This window comes from Enoplosus armatus, chromosome 13 (assembly GCF_043641665.1).
Source record: "Enoplosus armatus isolate fEnoArm2 chromosome 13, fEnoArm2.hap1, whole genome shotgun sequence".
In the NCBI taxonomy this organism is placed as follows: Eukaryota; Metazoa; Chordata; class Actinopteri; order Centrarchiformes; family Enoplosidae; genus Enoplosus; species Enoplosus armatus.
Genome location: NC_092192.1, coordinates 18,813,103 through 18,838,087, shown reverse-complemented (window position 1 = coordinate 18,838,087; position 24,985 = coordinate 18,813,103). Strand labels below are relative to the sequence as shown.

General features: G+C 42.5%; 1 protein-coding gene across 3 annotated transcripts in view; it reads right to left on the bottom strand.

Moving 5' to 3' along the window:
• abr (ABR activator of RhoGEF and GTPase) overlaps positions 1-24,985 on the bottom strand; it is a 121,965-nt gene that overhangs the window by 83,886 nt on the left and 13,094 nt on the right. Inside the window, exon 1 of one of the 3 annotated variants that reach the window (XM_070916912.1) lies at positions 20,030-20,090. The exons of the other annotated variants lie outside the window; for them this stretch is intronic. Coding sequence (XP_070773013.1) covers positions 20,030-20,090 — 61 coding nt within the window. Of the gene's footprint in view, positions 1-20,029; positions 20,091-24,985 lie in introns of those variants that run through there. 3 annotated transcript variants of the gene reach the window in all.

Below are 24,985 nucleotides of genomic sequence, written 5' to 3'. Positions count from 1 at the left end.
ACAGTCACTGGACAGACTCACAATGAGCTAAGAGCCACCCATGTACAAAAAGACATTTTTCTTCAGTGGCACTAAAATGCCGGGCTAGAGCTGACGGCCATTACAGCACCATTAGCTGAACTGAGAGGCTGGGTCAACATGCCACCAGTGGAGACCACAGAGCAACGAGGAAGATCACATGTACACTGTTCATATTCTGCATGTGCTCACAGAGGCAGGACTGCCTGCCAGGATGCCTGAAAGAAAGAAAAGCTTGGATTAAATTGGGGATTTAATGGTGTGGATGGTTCGAAGCAGCTGTAGATGTGCCACGTTGCTACCACTACCTTTTGAAAGCAGAACCGCTTGTTTTCCCATTTGCTGCTGTGACCTTAGAACAGCCACTAACCAAAGCCATTTTAGCGCACATACAAACACAGCTGTCTCAACTGACAAAATGAAGACTGACTGCCCTTTTGCCTTTGAATCTCAGCCCTCTTCAAGGTAAAACATTATGTGAACAATTATTCTATAAAATGTCGTTTGTATTGTGAAACAGCTACACACAAGGCACATTTGTTGTCATCTGTGTTAATGAAAAGATACAAAAAGTGATTTCTATTTAATTTACTTTTCTGGTGCATCTATAGCATGTCCAGTTGTCCAATTGTCACCCCACTCCTTAGTCAAAACATGTGATTTATTGAGACTACCGGAAGCAGAGATATTTAATCTCCACTACGTTGGATTTCTCCCTGCATAACTATTAACACTCTGTGTAAAATGTCAAAGCAAATATAGAGAGAATATTTCATTCTGAGGGATTGACTCCAAAGCCCGACATTTCCGCTGATGTTTTATAATACTGAAATACTGAAAAGGTCACGTTATGAAACCGAAATTACATCATCTCCATATGGCCAGTTACACACAGGATATAAACAAAAACAAAAAAACCGAGAGCTCCAGACGTTAAAAATACATCACCAAGATTAGAAGGGTTTCATTTTTGATGTTTCAGACTATTTCTTTTAATACCAAACACTGCATCATGTATTTGATGTTGCTCTCTCTCTGGACCTCCTTTGCACTCCACATAATGCTTAGGGAAATTAGTGCAGCCCATGAGGAAACACAGACACTCTCACACCACAGATATATACAGTACTCTATGCTCTGGTGTGTGATGATGGGGTTAGATCAATGAGGCTCCAGTTAATAAGGAACGGTTTGCACCGGAAAACCTTTCAAACGGGGCAAATACACACACATAGACACACACACAGAGCACTCTCATCTGCAATTGCTGTGACTGCATAAGTCTTGAGTGTACACGACAGGTGTTTAAATCTGCCTTGTGAGTAGAAAACTACCTCAGCAGTTTAAGAGCAACTAGCTCCACTTGTGGTGGAAGAAAATTTATTACAAAAGGGATCAAAGTGAATGCAATGAAACAAATCAGAAACATGATAAAAATGCCAAAATGCTGCCTATGTTCTCCCCACAGTACAGAGCAATAACAGAAATGCCTGGCCAAGAACAGTGGTCCTCAGTCTCTGATGACATTTATGTCCACATGACACCTTCAAGTATTCTTCCCTGATGCATTCAAGGAAGCTCTGAAATGTGACATTTGAGTGTCAGCTGCTGAACAATAAGCTCTTTAATGGAAATACAAATAAACCAAATTTATATTATTTTTTCATAATGGAACAGTTTGGTTATTGTATGTTTTTAGACAGAATAGCGTGTAAATGCGACACTTTTCAGCAGCCTACTCCACCAACCAAGAGTTCTCCCTGCTTGCAGCTGCCTTGCAACAATAAGTTGACATTGACGACACATAAAGCAGCAGACTAAATATTCACTGAGATAGATCGTCTATATCAAGCAAGTTTCAAGTATCTGCAATATGATTTTCATATACTGACACAAAGTGAAGTCCCTTCCTGAGACCTAGAAAATCTAAAAACTCATGATATGCTTTGGATAACGGTTGGAGGTAAACTATATGTTATTTGGGATAAAACCTCCTATGGGATCCTTTAAAGAGGTCAGAGGTGAAGGGCTGAATGGCAAGCTTGTGTTTAGACACCATAATGTGACAGAACCCATAATGAAGAGCATTTTATCAATAAACAAGTGCCCTCTGATGTGATTGTGACAGCAGAGAAACAATGGATCCCAGTGATGCAGAGAGTCCAGAGGTCCTCCTGAGAATCACTGCTGTGTGTGTGTGTGTGTGTGTGTGTGTGTGTGTGTGTGTGTGTGTGTGTGTGTGTGTGTGTGTGTGTGTGTGTGTGGCAGTAGAGTTGGTCCACTATGCCTGCTGTGCAATAAAGTCCAAACATTGTTGCATAACCAATCAGTTCAATCTGCAGTCCCACCCCTGCTACCCCGCCACCCACTCACCCACCCAATGACCTCCACCCAATGTCAGCTCACATCACTCTCACTGTTAACCTCTCCTGACGGACAGCTCTAAATCCACCTGTCACTCTCAATAACCGGCCCTCGTTTCCATGGCAAGGACCAAGGCTGCCATGACAACCGGCCAGGTTGATGCAAATGCTCCCTGCTTGCCAATAAGCTGTTTGGCCACGTCAGGAGGTAGCCAATGTCCCTGGGGGAGTTGAACTATTTATACCAGAGGACAAGAGAAACTTTTAAGACTGAACAGCCTGAGTCATAAACTAGCTGAGGGCTCCAGAGAGAGAGAATATCGTCTGCTGCTCGGATGTTTGAAACTCCCTCAGTCTCCCACCCCTCCACGCTAAACAATAACCCTCTGCAGGGATGATATGGATTGCTCTCTTCCAGCTAAGCACACACTGATTATGAACCAAGCACAAAAGAAGAAATCTATCATTGTGAACATAACAGATCTATATGTGCATTACGGCTCACATTTCAGCCTTCCTTTTTGTTTTGTTCTTCTTTCACGTGGCCACAGCCTGCATGCCTGTTTCTGCTGCTGCTCATCAATTATTGGAAGAAAACATCCGCAATAAAATACAGATTGGGTAAACTTCTACAAATGATCTAAAAATCTTAAGCGTGTTTTAGTGTCGAACGCAGTTAAATAAGGAGGGTTCTCTAATAATTCTGGGGTAAAGGGATAAAATCATTATGGCATGAGGGTGGGATGCTGACACAAGAGGACGGAGACTCAGCTTAGAATTGAAATTTCACAGAGTGGCAGTGTCAGCTATGCAAAGCGTTTACTTATTCATAACATATAATAATTTCCTACCATGCTCCTATTGGTTCCTCACCAGGAAGGAAGCTGCACAGCAAAAATATAAGGGGGAAAAAAAGGAAGACGGGATTGAAGAACTAAAACATTGTGACCTCTAGTGTGCTGCATCGCCTCACACCCACACTGGGCAGCTGGGTGACAGCTGACATCACACGCGTAGACCCCTGCTTAGAGCTGCTATGTTGGGCGGGCCAGTCTCCAGCTGTTTAACTACACTGAGCATTCAGTTGAAGCGAGGCCAGAGTCAACAGAAATGGCTGCTTCTGTAACCTCACCTTTATGCTCAGACATAAAAGGGTTTCTTTTATCTGTCTTTTTTAAGAGCGGGTTGTGTGTGCATGTGTGTGTCTGAGAGGGAGGTAAGTGGTATGCGCAGTGACGTTATGGGTGAGTGGGACTACAGAGGCAGCCATCACACAAACACACAAGTACAGCTGCAGGGACACACAGATGTACACACATGAATGGTAACAAAAGCACACACACATATACAAAAGTGTCTGTGAGAAAAAAAAGAAAAATCACATAAGCAATTTGCATCAAATGCAAACCATTCTGCTATGTGGGAAACAAGGATATGTTGGTATGCAAATGTAGCCGTCCTCACACAGCTACTGTACATGCATGCTGAGATAACTCATTTCCTCGTTGCCTCCCTCTGAATCAACTCTAATACACAATGTAGTAGCAACAGCAGTATGTAAGTACTGTGTGTGGGTTTGGACAAAGCAACAGCGGCAGATTGTGTGTATGTAACAGTACTACGTGTTGACCTAACGACAGATGAGTCCGCACTAATAAAGTAAGTATTTATGTCCCCTGAACTAACGACTATTTTTATTATCACTTAAGCAGCTAATTATTTTCTTGATTGATTGATTCATTGTTGAAATGTCAGAATACTGTCAGAAATGTCAATTAGATTTTTCTTCAATCTCAAACAAATCAAAGATACCCAAAAGATATTCAGTTTACAATCATATAATAAAAGAAATGCAGCAAATCCTCACATTTCAGAAGCTGGAAACTGTGAATTTTTGGCATATTAGTTAAAAAAATGACTTCAACAACTGATCAATCATCCAAATAGTTGCCAATAAATGTTCTGTCAATTGACTCATTCATAAATCGATCAATTGTTGCAGCTATACAGTAAAAATGTTACATGAGTACTACACCTCTTTATACAAATGGATTAAAGAAATGAATGTCTCTTAATCTCACATTACATTTGTGAATGTTTATTGATGAGTGACGACCAATAGTTTGTCTAAAAAGAAATCTGAAAAAGTAAATCACAAGAGCAAAGTGAATGTCTTGATTTCTTACTTTTCCCATTCAAAAATCACATTTTCAAAATATTCCTGTATAATTATCTTGTCATGTTCTCAAGAATTCAAGAAAATCCACATTGGTATAAGAATATTAGTAACCTCAGTGTAGCAATAATCCAGTGATCAGAGAAGCTGCCTTGGAACCAAAATGTCACTGGTTCGGACACTGATCATTGTGAGAGGAGAGAACATGCACACTGATTTTCCCTTGCTCAGCAACTACTGTCACGTTGCCCACACTTAACCCTTTGCTTACTCCAGTGGAGTTAGGCACATGGCACAAGAAGATATGCAGCTGTGGTAGAACGGTCATTCATTTTTGCTGATGAGCAGAAAGATGCTGAAACTCCTTGTGACAGATAAAAAAAAAAGACGCCTCTTTAGGACCCAGTGTATATTGGCGTCCTCCCAGCTCTCTCACTTGTCCATCTATAGGAAATTGGACCGGCAGTGCAAAATTGCAAACTAATAAAGGCAGGGGAGGGAAAAGTTGCTGCTGCAGTGTGAGAATTCAATCAGGGAGATGTGCTGCCTTGCTCAGCATTTTTTTTTTTCCTAAGAAGGAGAGGGATTACATCATGCCCCGCAGCCAGCTAACACTGTGTGGGCACCAAGAAGCAGCCCTGCAAACTGCCTCTGTATAGGGTGCATGTGACTGAGCACACACACACACACCTTTTTTATAGTCGAGATGTGTGTTTACGAGCAAGGGCTGTTGTGCACCTTCAAGTTTCTTTGGGGAGGTAATTAAAAGGAGAAAGTGGCTGTGAGAGTCTTAACATGTCTGTACATGTGTTTATTATTCAATCGCCTTTACTGTATATATGCTGTGTGTGTGTGTGTGTGTGTGTGTGTGTGTGTGTGCGTTCTGCGTGGTTGACAAGATATTCCTCTGCGTCTTCAGTGCCGCTCTCAAAAGATGTGAGTGAGCTCAACCATAACAGATCCAATTCTCCGAAGACCAGATAAAAGACAGGGAGAAAAGACAGGGAGAGGGAAAGTAAAACACAAAGACAGAGTGCTGCCTGGTGTAGCCTGTAGCCCTGTGGAGCCATGACACCATGACAGTACATCAGTGGCTTGACAGATGTGTGGTCATTGTGTGTGCGTTGACGGTGTACGTGTAGGCTTTTACACCTCCCTGTCCTGTCCTGCGCTCATCAATCAGGAGGCGACACTGGGGAAATTAAAAGCCTTTATGAAGGTCTATCTTTACAGCCCGGGCCCAATACTTCACTCATCAACAGTAAGTATTTCACCAGCAGCAACATGACATGAGACTCTGAGGACAGAACCAGCAGCTATACAGCATCACTGGAAACCAATTTAATTCCAGCATATGCAGATGCCTCAAATAAAGAGCTCTCAAATGAAGAGGGGAGCTTTGGTGAGTGCATAGACGTATTTGAAGCTTGGCCACATTAAATGTGAAAATGCAGCGGTCACATTTTATATACATTACTCAAAATCAACAACTGCAGTAGTTTTAACTACTCTTAAGCTCTAAGGACAGAAAAGAAACCTCTGAATAAAATTATTGCACAAGAATTGCGGCTTCATTCACTTTGAATAGATTTTTTTGTTTTCTTTCTGTGAACTAGACCCGAGAATCATCAGGTGCTCAGAGGACAAAAACCATCCGGAGACAAAAGGTAAACCTGCCGTCTGACAGCAACCAGCCGCTGGCCAGAGAGGAAGATGTGCAGCAACAGATTGCGTTCTTTACTGCGTGCTGCTTCCCCCAGGAGCTATCACAACTGTGATCAATCCATCTTCGCTAGTGATTAATATGCAGACACACCCACCTTCTTCCTTATGCACACACTCACACACACACACACACACATCCACAACTACATTCATAGCAGATGTTCAGAGAGAGACGTCTCGTTGCACAACCACAGATTTCAATCAAGCCTGTTGTTTGAGCCTTAAATTGGAAATGTACTTGACAAAGAAACTCACCAGCACCTCACAGATGATTGAGGTATTGGTGAAGCGTTTTGTTAACAGATGTCTGTTGATAGTCGACTACAGTACAACAAAGAATAGTCAAGGGTTGAATTCGAGAAGATGTGCAAGACATTCTCTAAACCACTACGGTACATATGAAACATCTGATTTGCTAAGCAGAGTGCGTTTTAATACAATACATACATATATTGCAATACACATATACATTGTTATTGTATATATATATTATTGTATATTCACTAAATATTGTAAATGTGTATATTTTTTATTTTATTTCTTATTTTTTTTATACATACTCTCATTTCTAAATGTATGCTACTTTCTACTCTTGAATGGGAGCACCAGTACTGTATAATTTCCCCCGGGGATCAATAAAGTATTTCTGATTCTGATTAATAAAATATCAGCTTTTAAAGTAAGTTTGCATGACTCACTGCAGCACCACGGTGTGAAGCTTTGTAGGGGATTTGCTCAAAAAACAGAAGAAGCTTTTGGAAAATCGTACATATAAGTAGGCTACTTTGCAAAGATGTGTTGTATTTGTTTGATGACTGCAGAGGACGCAGAATCAATTTCCAAAAGGGACAATAAATAAAACTAAATTAAATTCACTACTAGACCTTAATTCACAAAACATTGCAAACGAGTATTGCAGGGTATTTCTTGTTTTTTTGTGAGCAAAAAAATGGCAATGAATGTGTAGATCTCTGATATGAACAGAGACACAAGAATAAAAGCAGCAGGAGCAAAATTTCCCAGAAACAACCTCATGGTCCCATAACGCCATCTAAACAAAATTACACACCCGCCCTGCATCCATTGTTGTAGGCATTCTCATTTGCCCATTTATTTAAACTTATTTTAACTGTGATTAATGAGGACCGGTTTCCTGATGGGCTTCACTTAGCAGCAGTCCACTACAGGCTGCATGATCACACTGATGATCTGTACAGTACATACAGCATATGATGAAGATGTAAGCAATGCTGGGTGCAAAGCTGAGAGCGTTCAGAGCTTAATGCTCTAAAAATAACCAAGTACATGAATTTCACATGAATGCAGGATTTGGCAGGTAGGAATAGCAATAAATACAGGTTACAGAGTCTATGTGTGGACGCTGCAGCATGGACAGGTGTGAATGCGTCACGCTCACCTTCAACACACGCTGATAACTACCAGAACATCAAGCGTGATTGGCCTGTGAGTGAATTCGACAATTCCATTTAAAGACATCAGATCACTTCTGAGAGTAATTCTAAAGTGTAATCCAATTTCACAAGAGAGATAGGACAGTTTTACCTCTTATTAATACTAATTTATTTCCAAAATAATGAAATATATTCTTTATTGAGTTTAATCTCATTCTACTGTATAGATATAATCCACAGATTATACGACTACCCAAGAAGAAAGGTCAACAGTGACCTTTCTAGAGATTCAGACCCAAAATTACAGTTAAATGTCAGTGTGTGCACCTTCTGTTTCAACAAATGGGACATTCCCCTGCTACTTTCTACCTACTTGACGTTAAAGTAATGCCAAATGATAAGTTAACTAAGCCAGTGTCAAGAGCTGTGAGCAGCTGCGGTCTGAAAGTCTGTGAGTCATCCAGTTAAGCCGGGGTCTTTGTTCCCCCTCTCCCTCGTCCAGTCTGATCAAGATGATAATGGGTTGGCTCCTCGGATACAGCTAACCACTGCGCTCAGGAAACAGGCTGAGAACACTTTAAAGGTCAATAAGCTGCAGGACTCCTACACATTACTTACTGGAGAGAGAAAGGAAGACGAAAGGAAGCACAGACGGAGAGGAAAAAAGGAAGAGATGGATCCAAAGCCTCGCGCTTTAATGGAAGATGACAGGAGAGTTGCCAATCCAAAATCAAAACTTTAACAGCACGTGACATCTAACACAGGCAGACGGGTGAGACTTGTAATGTTTTCCGCTGCCTATGCATTCCACTGGAAATGTAGTGAGATGATGCTAATGAAGATGTGTGCCCATTATCCACTCCACAACCTGTGAGCACACATCCAGAGCACTTCCCTGCCAGAGAGGAGTCAGATAAAAGGCCATATTGTCTCTTTATACCTCAAATGAATGACAATTCTACTACAGCTGCATATCTTCACGTGCCATATGCCTGTAGGCAGCAAGAGATAAGAACCCCCTCCGCTGCAGAGCCACATGCATGAATTGCTGTTACCCCGTCCACGTCCCTGCGGCCCGCAAACCTAACCAACCAATGTTACCATGGCAGCCAGCCACTATACATTGTAATTAGCCAGCTTAAATCCCCAAGGCTCAGACTGGTTGGATACAACCCATTGCTTGCATAGATTAGGACAACCACTGTCGTACACGGGGCCCGAAGCTCCATCCGTCTGCACACACATACACAAGAGGTGGCATTCAAGTGCAGACACACCCATGCACACGCACAAAAAGACACAAACATCTACACAACCGTTACTAATCCACCATATTTTATCTCCCACTTCCCACCTTGCACCTCCCTCCTTGTGTTTGTAAGCAGGCACGAAGGAAATCAATCCTCCACATGTACTATAGAGCTATTCACTGCTAACACGCACCCACGTTCAGCACAGCAATGTACTGTACTGCAGCTCTACTGTGTGGGCATCTACACCTAAGTGTGCAGCTCTACCCTCTGCATTCGTTCGTGAGCATGTGCTAATGGAAAGTGTATCAAACCGTGCAGTGAAACAAAAGAGCTACGACGAGAGAAGCTATTAAAATGCAAGCGGCTGTCGATAGCCCTCAGGGCAACCCTGGCAGTGATTGTAGTGTCTATTTATTGCACTCCCCTGCCCAATTAGATGAATATGATGCAGATTAGAGGCAGCGAGTTTTATACACTCTAGGTGTGTCAGATAGAAGAGGACGCCCTGAGCAGTGGTGTGCTGCTCAGTCAGGTTAATGTTTCACATCACAATAACACCATTAAAGTTACCACAAATGAAAGGCAGAAAAGAGGAGAGACTCCGCTCCTATGGGAGTAAAAATGGGCAGAAAAATCGATGAAAAAGTTTATGACAAAGAAGAAGGAATGAATTAATCTTGGAACTAATTAGGCAAAAAAGAGACATGAAGATACAAAGTGGTAGTGTGTGGGAGTACACTCCAAGTGAGAATACATAAAACTTTCTGTTGGATCTGACTACTTACAAGGCCATTTTATAATTTATTTGAGCAGAGTTGGGGGATATTTTGGAGGCAGTTTCAGAATCTAAGTGTTTGTGGTGCCTTTGTCAGAGAGCTGCTAAGCAAGTTATTTTCAAAGTTAGTCGACACCCTGTTGAATTATATCACTGTGGTCACTTTGAAATGTTAAAATAGAAATATGCTAACAGTCTGCCGCATCAGCGAGCACTTATAAACCTTGAAAACTATTGCACATGATTGCACCATACCAAGCAGATATCTATGTACTTCTTTTTACTTTCAAGCTTTAAAAACCTCTGGGGCCAAACAGTTACTGCTTTTAAAACCAGAGGCTGCTGGTTTAAAACAGAACACTTTAGTTAAGTTAGTGCCAGCTTGTCAAATAAAACCCTTTTGAATACAAAATTGGAATAACTGCACACTTTTAATGAATGCTAAACTCTGGAAGTAGGTGTTTGGCTGTCTATGAGACTGGGTCAAAAGTTGAGAAAAAAACATTTGCTATTCCAAAAAGAAAGCTGAAAACAATCCCACGTTGTGGCAGCTCCTCCGTCCCCAGAGCATTGATGGCAGGAGTGCAGGTAGAAAGAGAAACACCTGCATAAGGGATATAAGAAAACTACAGCCAAATGTAAATGAGACTTCTCAGTAACTTTCTTTATTCTAACAGGGCCTCTGTGCCTATTTCTCCCAGGGTTGTGCAGCGATGCTCTGCTCACCAGTCATTAGCCAACTCTTACCACTACAGGGTGTCTCACGTGTCCCCCACCATCCTGAATGCAAATGAATGCACAGACTTTACAAACAGTGAGGCTGGCCTTGTTTTTAGAGGTTTATTTTAAGAAGATTTCTATTGAACGAGACATTGGAAAGCGTGACAGAAGAGATAAGAGAGTAAGAAGGCATGCAGCATGATGCCTGATAAACTGAGAAGACACAAAGCCATCTGGCATGAGTGTGTCAGCACATTGCTTGCGTGCACACACACACACACACACACACACACACACACACACACACACACACACACACACACACACACACACACACACACACACACACACACACACACACACACACACACACACACACACACACACACACACACACACACACACACACACACACACACCAGAGAGAGACCTTGTGGATATCCCTCCATTGATTTAGAGTTGGGTCTATCTACAAAAGGTCACATTTAAGTGGCGAATAAAAAGCGGACAGTGATTTAAAAGAGTGGCCTCGCCATGGCAATCATTGTCTGTAATGGTGCCAGCATCCTATTTATATTTCAGAGAGGGAGAGGGAGAACATAACACAACAACAGGGTGCAAACATAAAAAATAAACTGAACACAAATGTTAATCAAGTATCCCTTACATTTACAGAGGAAGGAAAAAAAGGCATGTATCTCTCTGCTACCTCCACCTATCAGCTATATGTGAGATTTCAACCAATTATAGTGTAGGTTACAAGCACTTAAGCCTCCCCTGAAATTACACCCCCCCTCCATACTATCCCAAATTTCCCTACCAATATAGTCCCATCACCTTCCATGAAACACCTGTCAACAGACGTATTAACCCGCCTACCTGCCTGGCTATTTCTATTTCACTGAGGGTCTCTATAAAAAGACAACCAGGCTGAGTGTGAACATCCCCCTTTGACCCCAGCAGAAAGAGGACCTACTGAGACCAGAAGGCCAATCCTTACTGGGGGCCATTAATCTTTAATGATAGACACACACACACACACACACACACACGTAAACATATACACACACACAAACACACAAAGTGGGAGAGAGATGACTTCCTGCAGGTTAATGGATTCTTGGTACTTCTGATACACATTGTCAACATGCAACCAAACATTTATAGAGATTTATAGCTATGATTTTAGAAATGTGGTACGAGTTCAATTTAAGAAAACCTGAGGTGATATATGACCTATATGTGTTTGCTCACCTGAGTCTGTATGGGTGACCGGTTGTTGCTCGAGTGCATCCATCAGCCCTCTCAACTCATAATGGCCTCATCTCCCTTTCCTGTCTCCCCCTCTCCTCCCCTCTTTTTTCTTCCTCCACTCTCTTTCACTCGACTACCCTGAATGCTTAATCATGGCCCCTGCCTTCCAGGAGCACGTAAACACGCCTGTCACACCATTGGCCGGGACGGTGGTGTTACTCTGTGCCGATTGGCTGAGGGGAAGGGGGCATGGGTGGCAAAAGAAGAAGGGGTTGGTGGTTACCATAGCCCTACAGGATGGCTGCTGTCCATAGTGACATACCACACACACACACACACACACACAGCTCTAGCCCCTCAGGACATGGTGAAGGTCCCCACAGATTCACAGAACACAAACACACTCAGACACATGACACACCCTCTAACATCAAGCACAACAAAGGATTTCCAGAGCTTCACCCATGTGAAGATGACTAGATATTTGGCATTGAAAGGAGAATCTCGTTAATGCTGCTATTTGAGGTATTACAGCTAGATTATAGCTCAGCTAAACCAGCGAAGAGCACCCACGCTCAGTCTACCATGTTTCCATAATTTCTTCATTTCTATGCGGAACACTGACTGCACAGTTGATTTGGGGTCAAAAAGACGACAAAAAAATATCATTACAAAAGCACACATATATGCAGCCATTTAAGAAACACAAGCGAACCCAGTTCTGTGGAAAGATGGCCTGGGGATGAACAATTTGTTTTCATAGTAAAATCACAATTAAAATGTTCAAACAGCAAGAACTCCATTATCAACAATGTATAACAAGAAATGCAAATCTTACCTGCTGGGTAAATGGAAACTGTCCCCGGCAAATTTTAGCAGCTTTAGCTAGTAGTAAAAAAAAAAAACAAAAAAAAAAAACACACTCTTGGCTGCTGTCTGGTTAGCGCCATCTGACTGTTGGTGTATGTATTTGTTTATACTATGTATGTTCGGTCAAAAAATACTTTCTTGAAGAAATTTTGTATCATGTGATATTTGAAAAGATGTGGACTGTCTTTTAGCTGTTCAAAGCTAAAGAGTTTTTGTCTCGGTAAACAATCAAGCTAATAACATTGGATCATTTTCAGACAGCTAGCGTATCCGCCACCTAGGTTGTTTTTCTTCAAATATATAAGGATATTGATGCTGAATACAGTATTTGTAAGCATATAATCACCTAGATATTGTATTATCACATTATTATGTAAAGACTTTATCAGATTTGTATATATATATTATAGGCTCTGACTTTAAGCTACAGCTAGAAGCTAACATTAGCTCAAGCAGCTTAAGTGCAGATCTGTCTTGCCAGTCACATATCATTAAAAGGTAGCTCTTTACTGTCAGACATCACTTACTAGCAGTAAAATGAAAAATGACAATGATGTTTTATGCAGCCTGGCATTTAGTTTATTGAAAAGAGTTGCATTTCATATCAGAGTTGCAATATTGGTCAGATAATCCGCATTCGGATATCCTCCTCAAATCGTTCAGCCCCAGTAATTCATGAGGTCTTCGCTCTAGCGTATTTGCTGTGTGTGAAAGAGCCACAACAACATACTCAGCTGAGCCAAAAGCTTCATCTATTATTCACAAGGTTGTCATTGAACGAACGCAGGCGGCCGTGGCACAGAGGAGAGGAGCACAACCCCAGCAGCGATGTGGGCGAGCAAGCAGTGAAGTTAATGTTATGACTTAGTGCCAAATCTCTCCTTCACTCCTTTCCGCTGGACTTACTCACTTGAAACGATGAGAAATTAACCATATCCACACTTTAATGGGGCTGCCGCTTCACTACAGGTGTATGGCCTCTCTAAGTGTGTATACCTGTGTGTGTCTTAGTTTCGACAATGTAGACCTGCAAACCACAGAGATATTGGAAATACAAAATATGTTCTGTTAGAAGCCCATCTGTAGTTATGTACGCATCGTCAGGAAATTTATATTCAATGCCAAAAAATATTTTCAAGACTAATCATGATTCCAAATGAAGACTGAAAAATATGAAATTAGGTCAGGATCTATACTTTTGACTCAATGATACAATTCTAGTCTATATCCACATGCTGTGTATGGCAATCAAAAGACAGCTGCACAATTCATAATGCATTACATAGTTTGAGATTGGTCCAGATGTGGCTGCGACAAGGAATTCAAATTACAGACGTAAACACCTAAAACTTGTGTAAAATGATTTGAGTGAAGTGCTTTTTGGCAGCTTGTTTTTTTTTCCTTCTTAACTTGTCACTTCTTTTGGGTGGAGGAATGACAACACCAGACAAAAGAATGTTACCGGGCCAAGAGTGTGCAAATACACAGATTCAGCTTAGTGATTATAGGATGCTGTTCTCTATTTCAGCCGTTTGTAGGTGTATCTTCTGAAGTGGATCCTGACATGGTCCTGAAATAATATCTATGGGTCGGTATGTCTTTTGGGTATATCTGTTGATAAAGGTGGGGTTTTAGGTCTTGCTGGAGTTAAAATGTTTACTTTGCCATCAGTACTTCCAGTCTCTCTCTCTGTCAGCCACTCAAAGCACTGAGCATTTGGTTCTCCCTCAGCAGCATCACAAAACCGTTTCCTCGCTGTTTGGGAGACGTGAACATGAAGCCGATTACATAAGCATGAGCCCCCTTACCAGGCCCGATGGGAGGAAGATGCTTGAGCACAAAGCAGAGAAGCATGGCATGGAAGAGGCAGTAGAGATGCCAGTATTACATAACTACACTGCTTTAGGCTGACTCAGAGTCTTTCTCCCGCTCAGCATGTGTGTGCGAGAACAGATTCGAATGTCTGTTTCTATAGCTACAGTACAGTGAAGGGAAGGAACAGCTTCATCTATTGATCAGGATAATGGGGGAGCTTGTACGGTGGGAAGACAATGATTCAGGGCTTGACTACAGAACAGATTCAATTACACAACACACAATTTAATTCCTGAAAAGCAAAACCTTACTCTGCCTGCACATTGGACAGACATAGTGGCTATTTTATAGTTACTGTGCCACAATGTGGTAGCAACAGTAGTGCTAACAACAATGAATTGATTAATAATGGTATGATTAAGCATTTACAATCTTCCAAACATGGAGATCTAAGGTTTGATTCCCGATAATGATTAATTTAGTTTTATCATGTTTTCCATCAAACACAAATTACTGTATGCGAGCAAGAGTTCCCCTTGTTGTTGCACTAGTGACTCCTACTTCCATATCATATTCAATCTTTTTGCGCAATGACAATGGCCAAAGTAAAATGAAGCGACGAACATTATGACCTGGTACCAACAATAAAAACGTGGCATCTTCACAGTGAGCCAGAGGTTTGAGTGGACCTTTTGCCTTGTGTTGTGTTCTTCTCTGTGGTCAAACCACAAATGACATGTTTGGAAACACTTTCAGATCCCATTGATCTGGATTTGTTTCTGCTGGCACTGAGGGTAGAGCCATTGGCTATCCAAAAAGAGTGTGACAGAGAGAGACTGAGAGGGAGAGAGGTGGGTGGTTTGGTCAAAATAGATTTTGCAGGGTGTGATAAATGAGACATCCCTCGTTGTATCGAACTCCCCTACGACACTCTGCTGGGAAGCTATCCAGAATCACTTTGCTGTGGCCCTGTTTGCTGAGGCAGGCCATGTGACAGCCAACTAACTACAAACATTAAACACACAGAGACAGAACTGGGACTGGATTGAAGTCACCAAGGGGCAGCTAGCCAGCTAGCCATCCATCACAGTTGCAGAGAGGAACCAGACTAAAGGTTTGACAGCCAGGGAAACCCTATCGTTGTGTGGTGAAATGCGGAGGAATTGATGTTGTTCTTTTGTGTATGTCCCAATAGCGATTTAGAAGGTTTTTGCTCCGATAAGATGATAGAGAGGTATTTGTTTGATTGACAGGTATGTTAGATGTTTGGCCATGGTGGTTACTGCTTATTTGTCCCACATCAACTCCAAACAGAGACCTATGAGTCAAAACTACATTCATGTTTTTCTGCACTAGTTAGATGGCACCAGGACAGACAGCTGATTACTTCTCACCAGAAACATGTTATTCCATATTACTATCTGCAAGTGCTGGCAGCAGAAAGTAGGGATTATACAGCACACATTAACCCTTTAGCAACTGGTAAATGGCCCGTCCTGACTTACACAGTGGTATTTCAGCATTGCTTGCTGGGCTAAACTCAAGTACTCCCAAAAACACTGACAGGATGTATGTACAGAAATGAGGATAGACTTATTTTTAATGCTCCCTCAGAGCTGCACATATATTCAAGCCTTCCTCACTGTGACTCGGATTAGGGAAAATCGTTTTGACATGTGCACGTGCCACCTCGGCTTTGCCATGCCAAAATGCCCATATTCTGCCTCTTACATAATCTAGCTTTCCTTTGATGTTGCTTTAGCATCACGTGGCACCGAAGCAAGCCAGAGAGGAGATCTGCCTAATTCTCTGAAGGTTACAGCACAGGCTGCAAGAGTCAGAAGTCAGAGTCAGTCTGCCACTCTGACTGTGGACGTGGCAGTAACACTGCAGTTTAGGCACAGAAGTTATGGGCTTGAACAAACATGGCCTTGAAAGCTCATGGATTTAATGTGTAATTAAAAGGGAAAATAAAATGCCCCTGTCGGTGATTCAGTGATTTCACCAAGTGCAAACTAGGGTAAAAGTGCTAAAATTAAAATGGTCATTGTATTAGAAACTCATGTTCACCACTGTCCCCATTTATTCACAACCATCCAGACAGCCCACTCGCCCTGAAAAGGTTGTGTAACAAAGAGTCTCAGCTCAGTGGCTACAGTTGTAGTAGACAAAACTGCTACGCCACAGAGCTGATCACATCTGATCTGATATTCCAAAAAAAAAATATTGCCAATACTGGCAGAGCATGTCAACATCACATATCAATCTAAATTTGGTGCAACTAGGCAGAACAAATGAAGACTTTTTCATCAGATACACATTAAAAAGGAGCTGTTAGAGACCATTTCCAATGTACATAAACCAACTGAACCAACAAAGAAATAAAACAACCAATATGATCCAGGGCTAGCCGATGGGCTGGTTAGAGACAGACAATGGCACCACCAAAATGCTTCTAAAATCAGATCATGGGTAAAAAAAAACAAAAAAAACCTTTTACCCTGCTGCAGAATATAATAAAACTCATAAACCTCATGTGTATGTGTGGGAGACACACTCAGAAAATTATGAACTACTTAGATCAAGACAAGAACAAAGACAAAAAAGAGGTGGAAAAGCAAAGGATGAGAGGGAAAATAAGAGGGTTGTGTTGAAGTATTTGTAATTTGACACACACACACGCAGACGCACGCACGCACACACACACACACACACACACACACACACACACACAAACACTAACAGCCGCCTGGGAGTCTACCACTTATGCTGCTGACTGGACAAATGGGGCAGAGGATGACTGATGAGAGGTCTGGGCCAGTGACTTTGTTTGGGAGTGCGTTTGTGTGCTTACACTGATGTGAGTGCATACAGCTCCGCAACTTTACTTAAGCATGTGCAGCTTTTCTTTTTCTTTCTTTCTTTATTTCTGCAGCTTGTACGCACATGCTTATGTGTGTGTTTCGTGACCTAAACTAGTGTCTGTACAACAAGAAGACGCAGTGGAACAGAAAAGCTGCCTTGATCAGCTGTGGCCAGTCAGTGGAGACTTCAGTCCTTTGGGGAACAAGCCGGCTGTGGCTTTGAGCATCCACTCCCACTTTACTCAGCGAGTTAAGGATGTGGTCACTGCTTAACATTGAGTCATTAACACAGTTTCAGTGGCTGATGAGAAAGGATGCAATTACAGCCTCATGTTGGGTAATCCACTACACTACACTATAGGAAGGGTGGGACTGGGTCATCACACACCATTAACAACCAGGTATGAGTCATCTTCCACAGTTAGGTCTGCTGATGTGTTATAGCCTGTGAACTAGTGAATGGGTGTTTCAGGATCAGTGTGGTGGTACTGAGGGAGAAAATCAACAGTAGCCCTCGAAAAGCTCACAAATGCGCTGGTGTATTTTTATTCCCCTGAGCGGAGGAAGGGGGTCAGCAGCCCTTGACGTACCAATTTACTTTATACAAGGCACACACAGGCACACACAGTATAGGATAAAGGATGGTGAGAAAGCAAAAGGATGATGAAATGACAGGTGCATAAAAGGACTGTGCAAGGAGCCTGTTGTAATGTTAATAGTCTATCTCTTATTGTGCACATCCGGCCTCTCATAGAATCTCAAATGCGTTAAAGCACATCAGGTGTTAAGTTATGATGTATTCAGTTTCTGTTCACAGCAATGCCAGAACCAAAATAGCAATATTAAAATAGTACGCAGACCGAGTATACAGTCCCTGGTGATAGAAAATCATTAGCATACAGTTACACTGACCTGATCCATTTTTTGAGAAGTGGACTAATGCATTCACTGGCAATTCAGTGCTAAAATAATCCAGTGTTATGATGCATTCACTGTCACTGGCAAATAATGGTCTCTGATAAAAAGGCTTATGTATAACAAAACATTGCTACACCATCAGACAAAGAAAACAAACCTTGACACTTTAAAACGGAATAGTTCGACATCCTTGAAAACATGCTAATTCATTTTCTTGCAAAGAGTTAGATGGTAAGATCAATAGCGCTCTCATGTCTGTACACTAAATATGAAGCTAGAGCCAGCAGGCAATTAGCTTAGTTTAGCATGAAGATGGAAAGCAGGGAAAACAGGTTTAAGAAAAAAAAAAAACGCCTTTTAAAGTTCGCTAATTACAATGATACATCTCATTTGTTTCACCCGTACGTACACCGAAGTGTAAAAACAACACATTGCGACTATTTCTTCACCCAGCGCAATAAATCCCAGGCTAGCTATTTCCTCCTCCTTCCAGTCACAAGACTCTCAACGGACCACTATGACCTGTGGTATCAATATTCTCATCTAACTCTTGGCGAAGAAAGCAAATGTGTATTTCCCAACTAGTCAAACTATTCCTTTAAACTCTTTCTAAAAGCGAAACAGCTTATCACCATTATACAAAATATGTGTAGCTCAATTCTTGCAATCACTCATTTTTACACCTCATTCAACAAAAAGATGAGTGCTAAGCAACACTGTCACAGACATAGTAATGTACAAAATCACTTGATTGCTCATAATTAACCAAATTAACAGGCCGATGACAGTTCAGAGTGATAATAATATTTTCACTCCTATGTAGCTGCCTTCAGTGTCTTTGCGACAGCCCCTAGACCGCTCTGAAGAACTTAACTTAAGTAACAGCTGTCCACCAAATACACTCCTGACTGCACACTTATACTTTGGGTTTCTTTCTTTTTGTATCACTAAACTCCCAAACACCACCACCCCGTCTCCCTCTTCCTCTCCTATTCACTCCCTCTCTGCAGATTAAGGCATGGTAACAATGGTGACACAGCAGAGCAAATCCCAAAAGGCTGTGTCATGTGCCCCAAACTACCAACACACACACACACAGCAACAGGGAATCACAGCTGCGCCTGATGGGATGTGTATAATTGCTGCAAAGTGGTATACACTCACTGCTCTGAATTAAAGCATAAAAACAAACATTGTTCATATTCTGCTCTATGTAAAAATAATCCTTTTTTAGAAAAAGTTGCACTCATATACAGTAAAAAAAAAAAAAATCAAGGTCTGGCAAATTTGGGAGGCAAAGCAGAGGGAATTGTTTCTAACTCGTTGTTTCTCATCATAACACCTGGTCTGAAAACAGCGCCAAAGTGACCCAGCGTACAGTATGACAATGTCTCCAGCGCAGCATGAAGACCACAATAAAGAGCAGATTAAAAATTCAACATCAGACAGCTTGTGTCCTCGATAGGATGGAACATAAAGTTCTACCTCCAGGTTGTAAGCATGACTCACACTCTCCCACACTGGATTTCTCCAGGCTTTCACCTGCTTCTGAGCCAACTAGCCCGACAACAGCAGACACGAGTTGTTACCACTATGGGAGAACGTAGGCAAAAGAAGGGGGTGGGGGGGTTGACCATCTTGTTATGGACAGCCACAGTGATGCACACTAATTGGAAGTCCAGGGAAAATGCAAAGTGTTCTCTGTGTGCATGTAGCTCTGGTTGTAACACGAACAGGCAGCCCGTGAGATGGAGAAGGAGGGGGTGTTGGGTAAAATGGCTAGAGGTAAAGACGAGCGCATAGATAAATGGGAAGCGGTGAGCGGTGAGTGGAGAGGAGTAAATAGATGGATGGAGAGATACGTACTGCTGTAGAGGGTGTCGATCCAGGAGAGCCGGGGCAGGCCACGAGCACTGAGGGGCTCCATCCTCCTTTTCTCTCCCTGTCTCAGTCACTCTGCTTCTTCCTTATTTCTTTGGTCCTTTTCTGTTGCTGCTTTTCGTGTTGTCTCTTTTCTTATCTTATCCTTGAAAAACAGCCTTCATCTCGCAGGAAGAAGCAAAAAGAGTCATTTGGAAAAAATGTCAAAAGACACCCCGGGGTCCAACAGGCAGACGAGCGAGCGAGCGAGCGAGCGAGCAGAGGAAGGAGTGTATGAGTGAGTGTTTGTGTGTCTGTGTGTGTATGACAGAGAGAGAGAGAGAGAAAACAACAGGCTGGATACGACCACCGCCGACCGTTGCTAGGGGAAGGGAGAAGCACTCCCTCTCTCTCTTTGGCTTGCTCGCTCATTCCCATCCACCCTCCCTCTCCCTCTCCCTCTCCCTCTCTCTCCCTCTCTCTCTCTCTCTCGATTCTGCGCGAATGGCTCATCAGGCTCTCTCTCCCTCCCTCACTGCTGACATGTCTCTCTCCGTCTTCGAGCAGAGGCAGGAATTCAGAAGCAAATAATGACTGTGTACCAATGAGGCTTGTGTCAAATGTGAGTTAACTGGCAGATTCTCTGTCTCTCCGCTTTCCTTCTCTCTTTAAGTGCCATTGAACGAATGCCAAATCCAAAGCTACTTTCACCGTCTCTTTCTCTTTATAGAATTTAAAACTCATTTGCTTTACCTTGACTTCTTGTTAAGTGCCTTTATAAAACCTGACTCTTAAATTTTCCATCTTTGTCTCGAGTCACTGCTTTTCTCCTCTTTTGCTTTTTCTTTATCTAACCAGGTTCAAGTCTCACTGTGATTACAACATTTTTTCCAACTCTTTTTCAAGAGATAACTGACCAAGAAGGCAGCATAAAACAATAAATACAAATAACAAACATAAACAGGCAACAGCAACTACCACACGCTACAAAACGCCACAAACAATTTCCAGTTAAGATGCACATGCAGGTATTTGAGTTCTCAGAACCATCCAAAGTAAGACAAAGCAATACATTGGAAGCAGAAGCATTGATCAGGAGCACCATTTTCCAGACTCTTTAAAACTGACTTGAATTCTCCTGTAAAGCAACATGAGAATGCCATTGCATGCCTTATTTATCATGATTTCTAAAACCTCCTCTATATGTACACTGGTGGGGAGGAACTAGCTCAAGGAGAGATTTTGTTGCCCTGTCCTGAGTATGGTTTAATGTGTTTGTGTGTGTTTTTTGTCAAGGCTTCTGTAGGAAACATGAAAGAGACACATTAACAACTGTGCAACTGTAGAAGGATGGTTGGACAGAGCTGAATACTGATATATCAGCTGACAAAATACAGAATTTATTGGTAAAATGGAAAACATACTGGACAACTGTGATGAGCACATTTTTTAAAGCTCCAACAAACAGAAATACAGGTAAAATGAGGTTACAGCACAACCTTCATCAAGTTAGGAAAGCAAACAAATCAACATTTTGTCATTACACAATTAAGAATTTCATAGTCTGCTTTATTGATTTTCCAATGATCACTCTGTCAGGTTTTAATGGGCACATTAGCTTGTTTAGCACATTAGCTCTCCTGTTGCATCCTGTTCGCGGAGACAGAGCATCACCACGCAGCGCCCTTTCTTTTCATCGGGCCCAACTATCTCTGTGGTTATGAACGCATGTGCTACAGAGGAGGGAAATTAGAGACGAGCATCATGCCAGCGGCAACAAAGCCCGATATGAAACCCCTGTCAGGTCCACTCCTCCCCCCCTTCATCCTCCTCTAACCAGCATGGGGGAGGAAAGACGGGAGGGTTGAGAGGCAGAAAAACTTCAATTAGGACACAAAGGCTGACAGGAGGGCACCCCCCTCTTCCTCCACCCTCAGCAGGCAGAGCACCGGGCCCCGAGCACCGCTCTTTGTCTGGTTACAGAGCTCTTATGTGCCAGCTGGAGGAAACACACACACACACACACACACACAACAAGCTCTGGGGGTGTGTCACGGCATTTAATGTAAGCCTGCATGTGTTAATGTATGCCAGGGTTATTAATGAATATAAATGTGTCATTATGAAGGAGGCAAATCGCACTGGCATGACAAAAACATGCACAAACTCAAGGTTTCGAGGGCACACACACACGGGTTAATGTAAAGGGAAAGCCCAGCAGGCAGAGAAGAACACAGGGTTGGTGAGTGGCACTTCATCAAAAATAGATTTATCTACTGTACAGCCTCACATATCCTTTGTCTTAAATCTGGGACAATGGGGTGTTTCTCACACACACACACACACACACACACACACACACACACACACACACACACACACACACACACACACACACACACACACACACACACAGCTATAGCTCTACCAATGTGTGCATTTCTGCGTGTACATGTACCTGTCTTCTAGGGTTTTGGGCTGCCCACCTCCCCCTCCTAAATGCCTCATCATTCAAGGGGTAGAGCCAAACAAAGAAAACACACACACACACACACACACACACACAGTATATGCAAACCAAGCTGCATGTTAGTCTTCCTGGAGCGTCACAAACCTACATTTATCAAATATTTATAGGCCGTCAAGCTGTGTAGTAAAAAGGGCCATTACTAACTGTCTCTACAACCCTTTCTCACACACACACACACACACACGCACACACACGCACACACACGCACACACACGCACACACACGCACACACACACACGCACACACACACACACACACACGCGCGCGCACACACACATTTGGAGAAAAACAACATGCACAGCCAACCAGCTTGTACAGTTGGTTCAGGTAAGAGCAGCTGAAGTATCTGTCTAGTTGCAGATGTTGGGGGAAATGGTCTGGCTCTTTGTAACACAACAACAAAGCTCAACACATCAGCAATGGTTCATTCTCCACAAAGGTCAACATTCAGCAACAGTCTTCCACTCTATGTGTGTGTGTGTGTGTGTGTGTGTGTGTGTGTGTGTGTGTGTGTGTGTTGGCATAGAGGCTGAGCAGTTGGAGTGCGTGGATGGATAAGATCTCGACTTCAGGTTATCATCATTTTAAACGTCTCCAGATTGAAATTGGTTTTCCCAGGAAAGACTGTGCATTGTGTCGGACCACCTTCAGGTCAGGTGGAGTCTAAAATCAACTCTTACAGTCTCCTCTTGTGGATGTTTGCAAAGAATCATGAGAGTGCGTGCAATTAACACCAACAGAAATCAAAAGGACTATACATCATTACTCAGTAGAGCGAGACACATGGTCCACAACTGAAAAAAAGCCTAAAATCAATACCTGCCTTTGATCATGCATGTCATCCCACTGTGAGCGATCCACTGTACTGCGTGATGCTCAAAGGCATATTTAGGCTTCACAAAGTCAAATTTGAGTTAGAGGTCTTCTGCACCATTTTACCCCCACAGGAAATCTGATTATTCAGTTCACTGTTTCTACTGAAAAACTGTTCAATAAGCCGCCTTAAAAAGCCTTCTTTTGAAGGTGTAAATAAGCCTTATTCTATGCATTCCTGAGGGAATCGAAATTAGAAGTGGATAAAAAGATCATGGTGTCAGTTTAGGCCTACACAGAATGAAACAATCTACACACAATATGTGCAGAATATTAATCAGATATGGATGCAATGTCTTTTAGCCACAGTAGGCCGATCTCTTCCTGTGTTATATCAGTCAATAAGAGAAAAAAATAGACATTTATTTGAGCAAAACTGTTGCAGGCTCTTAACTTGAAATTTCCTGTCATATAGTCTGGAGGGAGATGGTTGTCCTCGCCAGGCCAGTGTGAGTGTGTGAGTGTGTGAGTGTGTGTGTGTGTGTGTGTGTATAATTAGGCAGTGTAGCAGCCCACCAGCCAATCAAACTGCCACCCACCATTCTCCCACCCCTCCATCCTCTCTGTTCTACCCAGATACCCCTGCCCCACCCCATTCCACCAACCCCACCCACATCTACCCCTTTTACTCTTCCCCAACATTTCGACCCCAACCCCAGGCCGGAGGCATGATGGGGGGGGGGGGGGGGGGGTGGTCTGTTGATAGCACTAATTTTCCAGTCACCACCCCACTCCATCTCTCGGGGGCAGCATCCCCCCCCCCCCCCCCGTTTAACTAACTGACTCGTACATGAGAAAGTAAACTGCAAATGTTAAAAGCCGGTAACAACCTGCTCCTGCCCAACCCCCCCCCCCCCCCCAACACACTTCAAAATGTTTTCCAGCACTACAAGTTTGTGAGTGTGTGTACGCGAGAGTGAGAGAGTGGGGCTGCACACACAGGAAGTAGACCGCCGTGTTTCCATATGAGTGGTTTCAAAAAAGCCTAATGAAGCGCTGGAGCGGAACAGAATGCACACAAATACCAATAATTTAGGCTAAATAAAATTGTTCTTGGCAAAGACAGAGAGGATGAAATGAAGTCATCACCAGAAAGACAAAACTATTCACAGTTAGAAATGTGACTGTTGTAAATTTGGGAAAAAATTGTATCAAATCACATTTTTCTTTCAAAATAATTTGGCACTTGGCAAAAGTTTAACTTCCTTTCTAACACTGGATCATGAATGTTTGTATTTGTATGGTCACTTGCACTCAGCTGTGTGCGAGTGTGAACACGCACCTTGGAGATGGATGACGATATTCCTGAGCTATATGTTTTTCAGACATGTCCTTTTGTTTTGGGGGTTGGGGGAGATGGCAGCGGGGACGAGCAGTGACTATGCATTATTAAAAAGCCCGGAGTGCACTAGTGATGATGTCTGCTTGTTAAATGGGAATGCCTGAAATCATCTGGGGCATTTTTTTTTTTTATTGTTTGTTATTGTCTGGTAGTTTCTTTTTTTTTTTAAGTGAAATTGTGTGATGAGCCCTATGGGTTTTGTTTTCATCTTAACTGC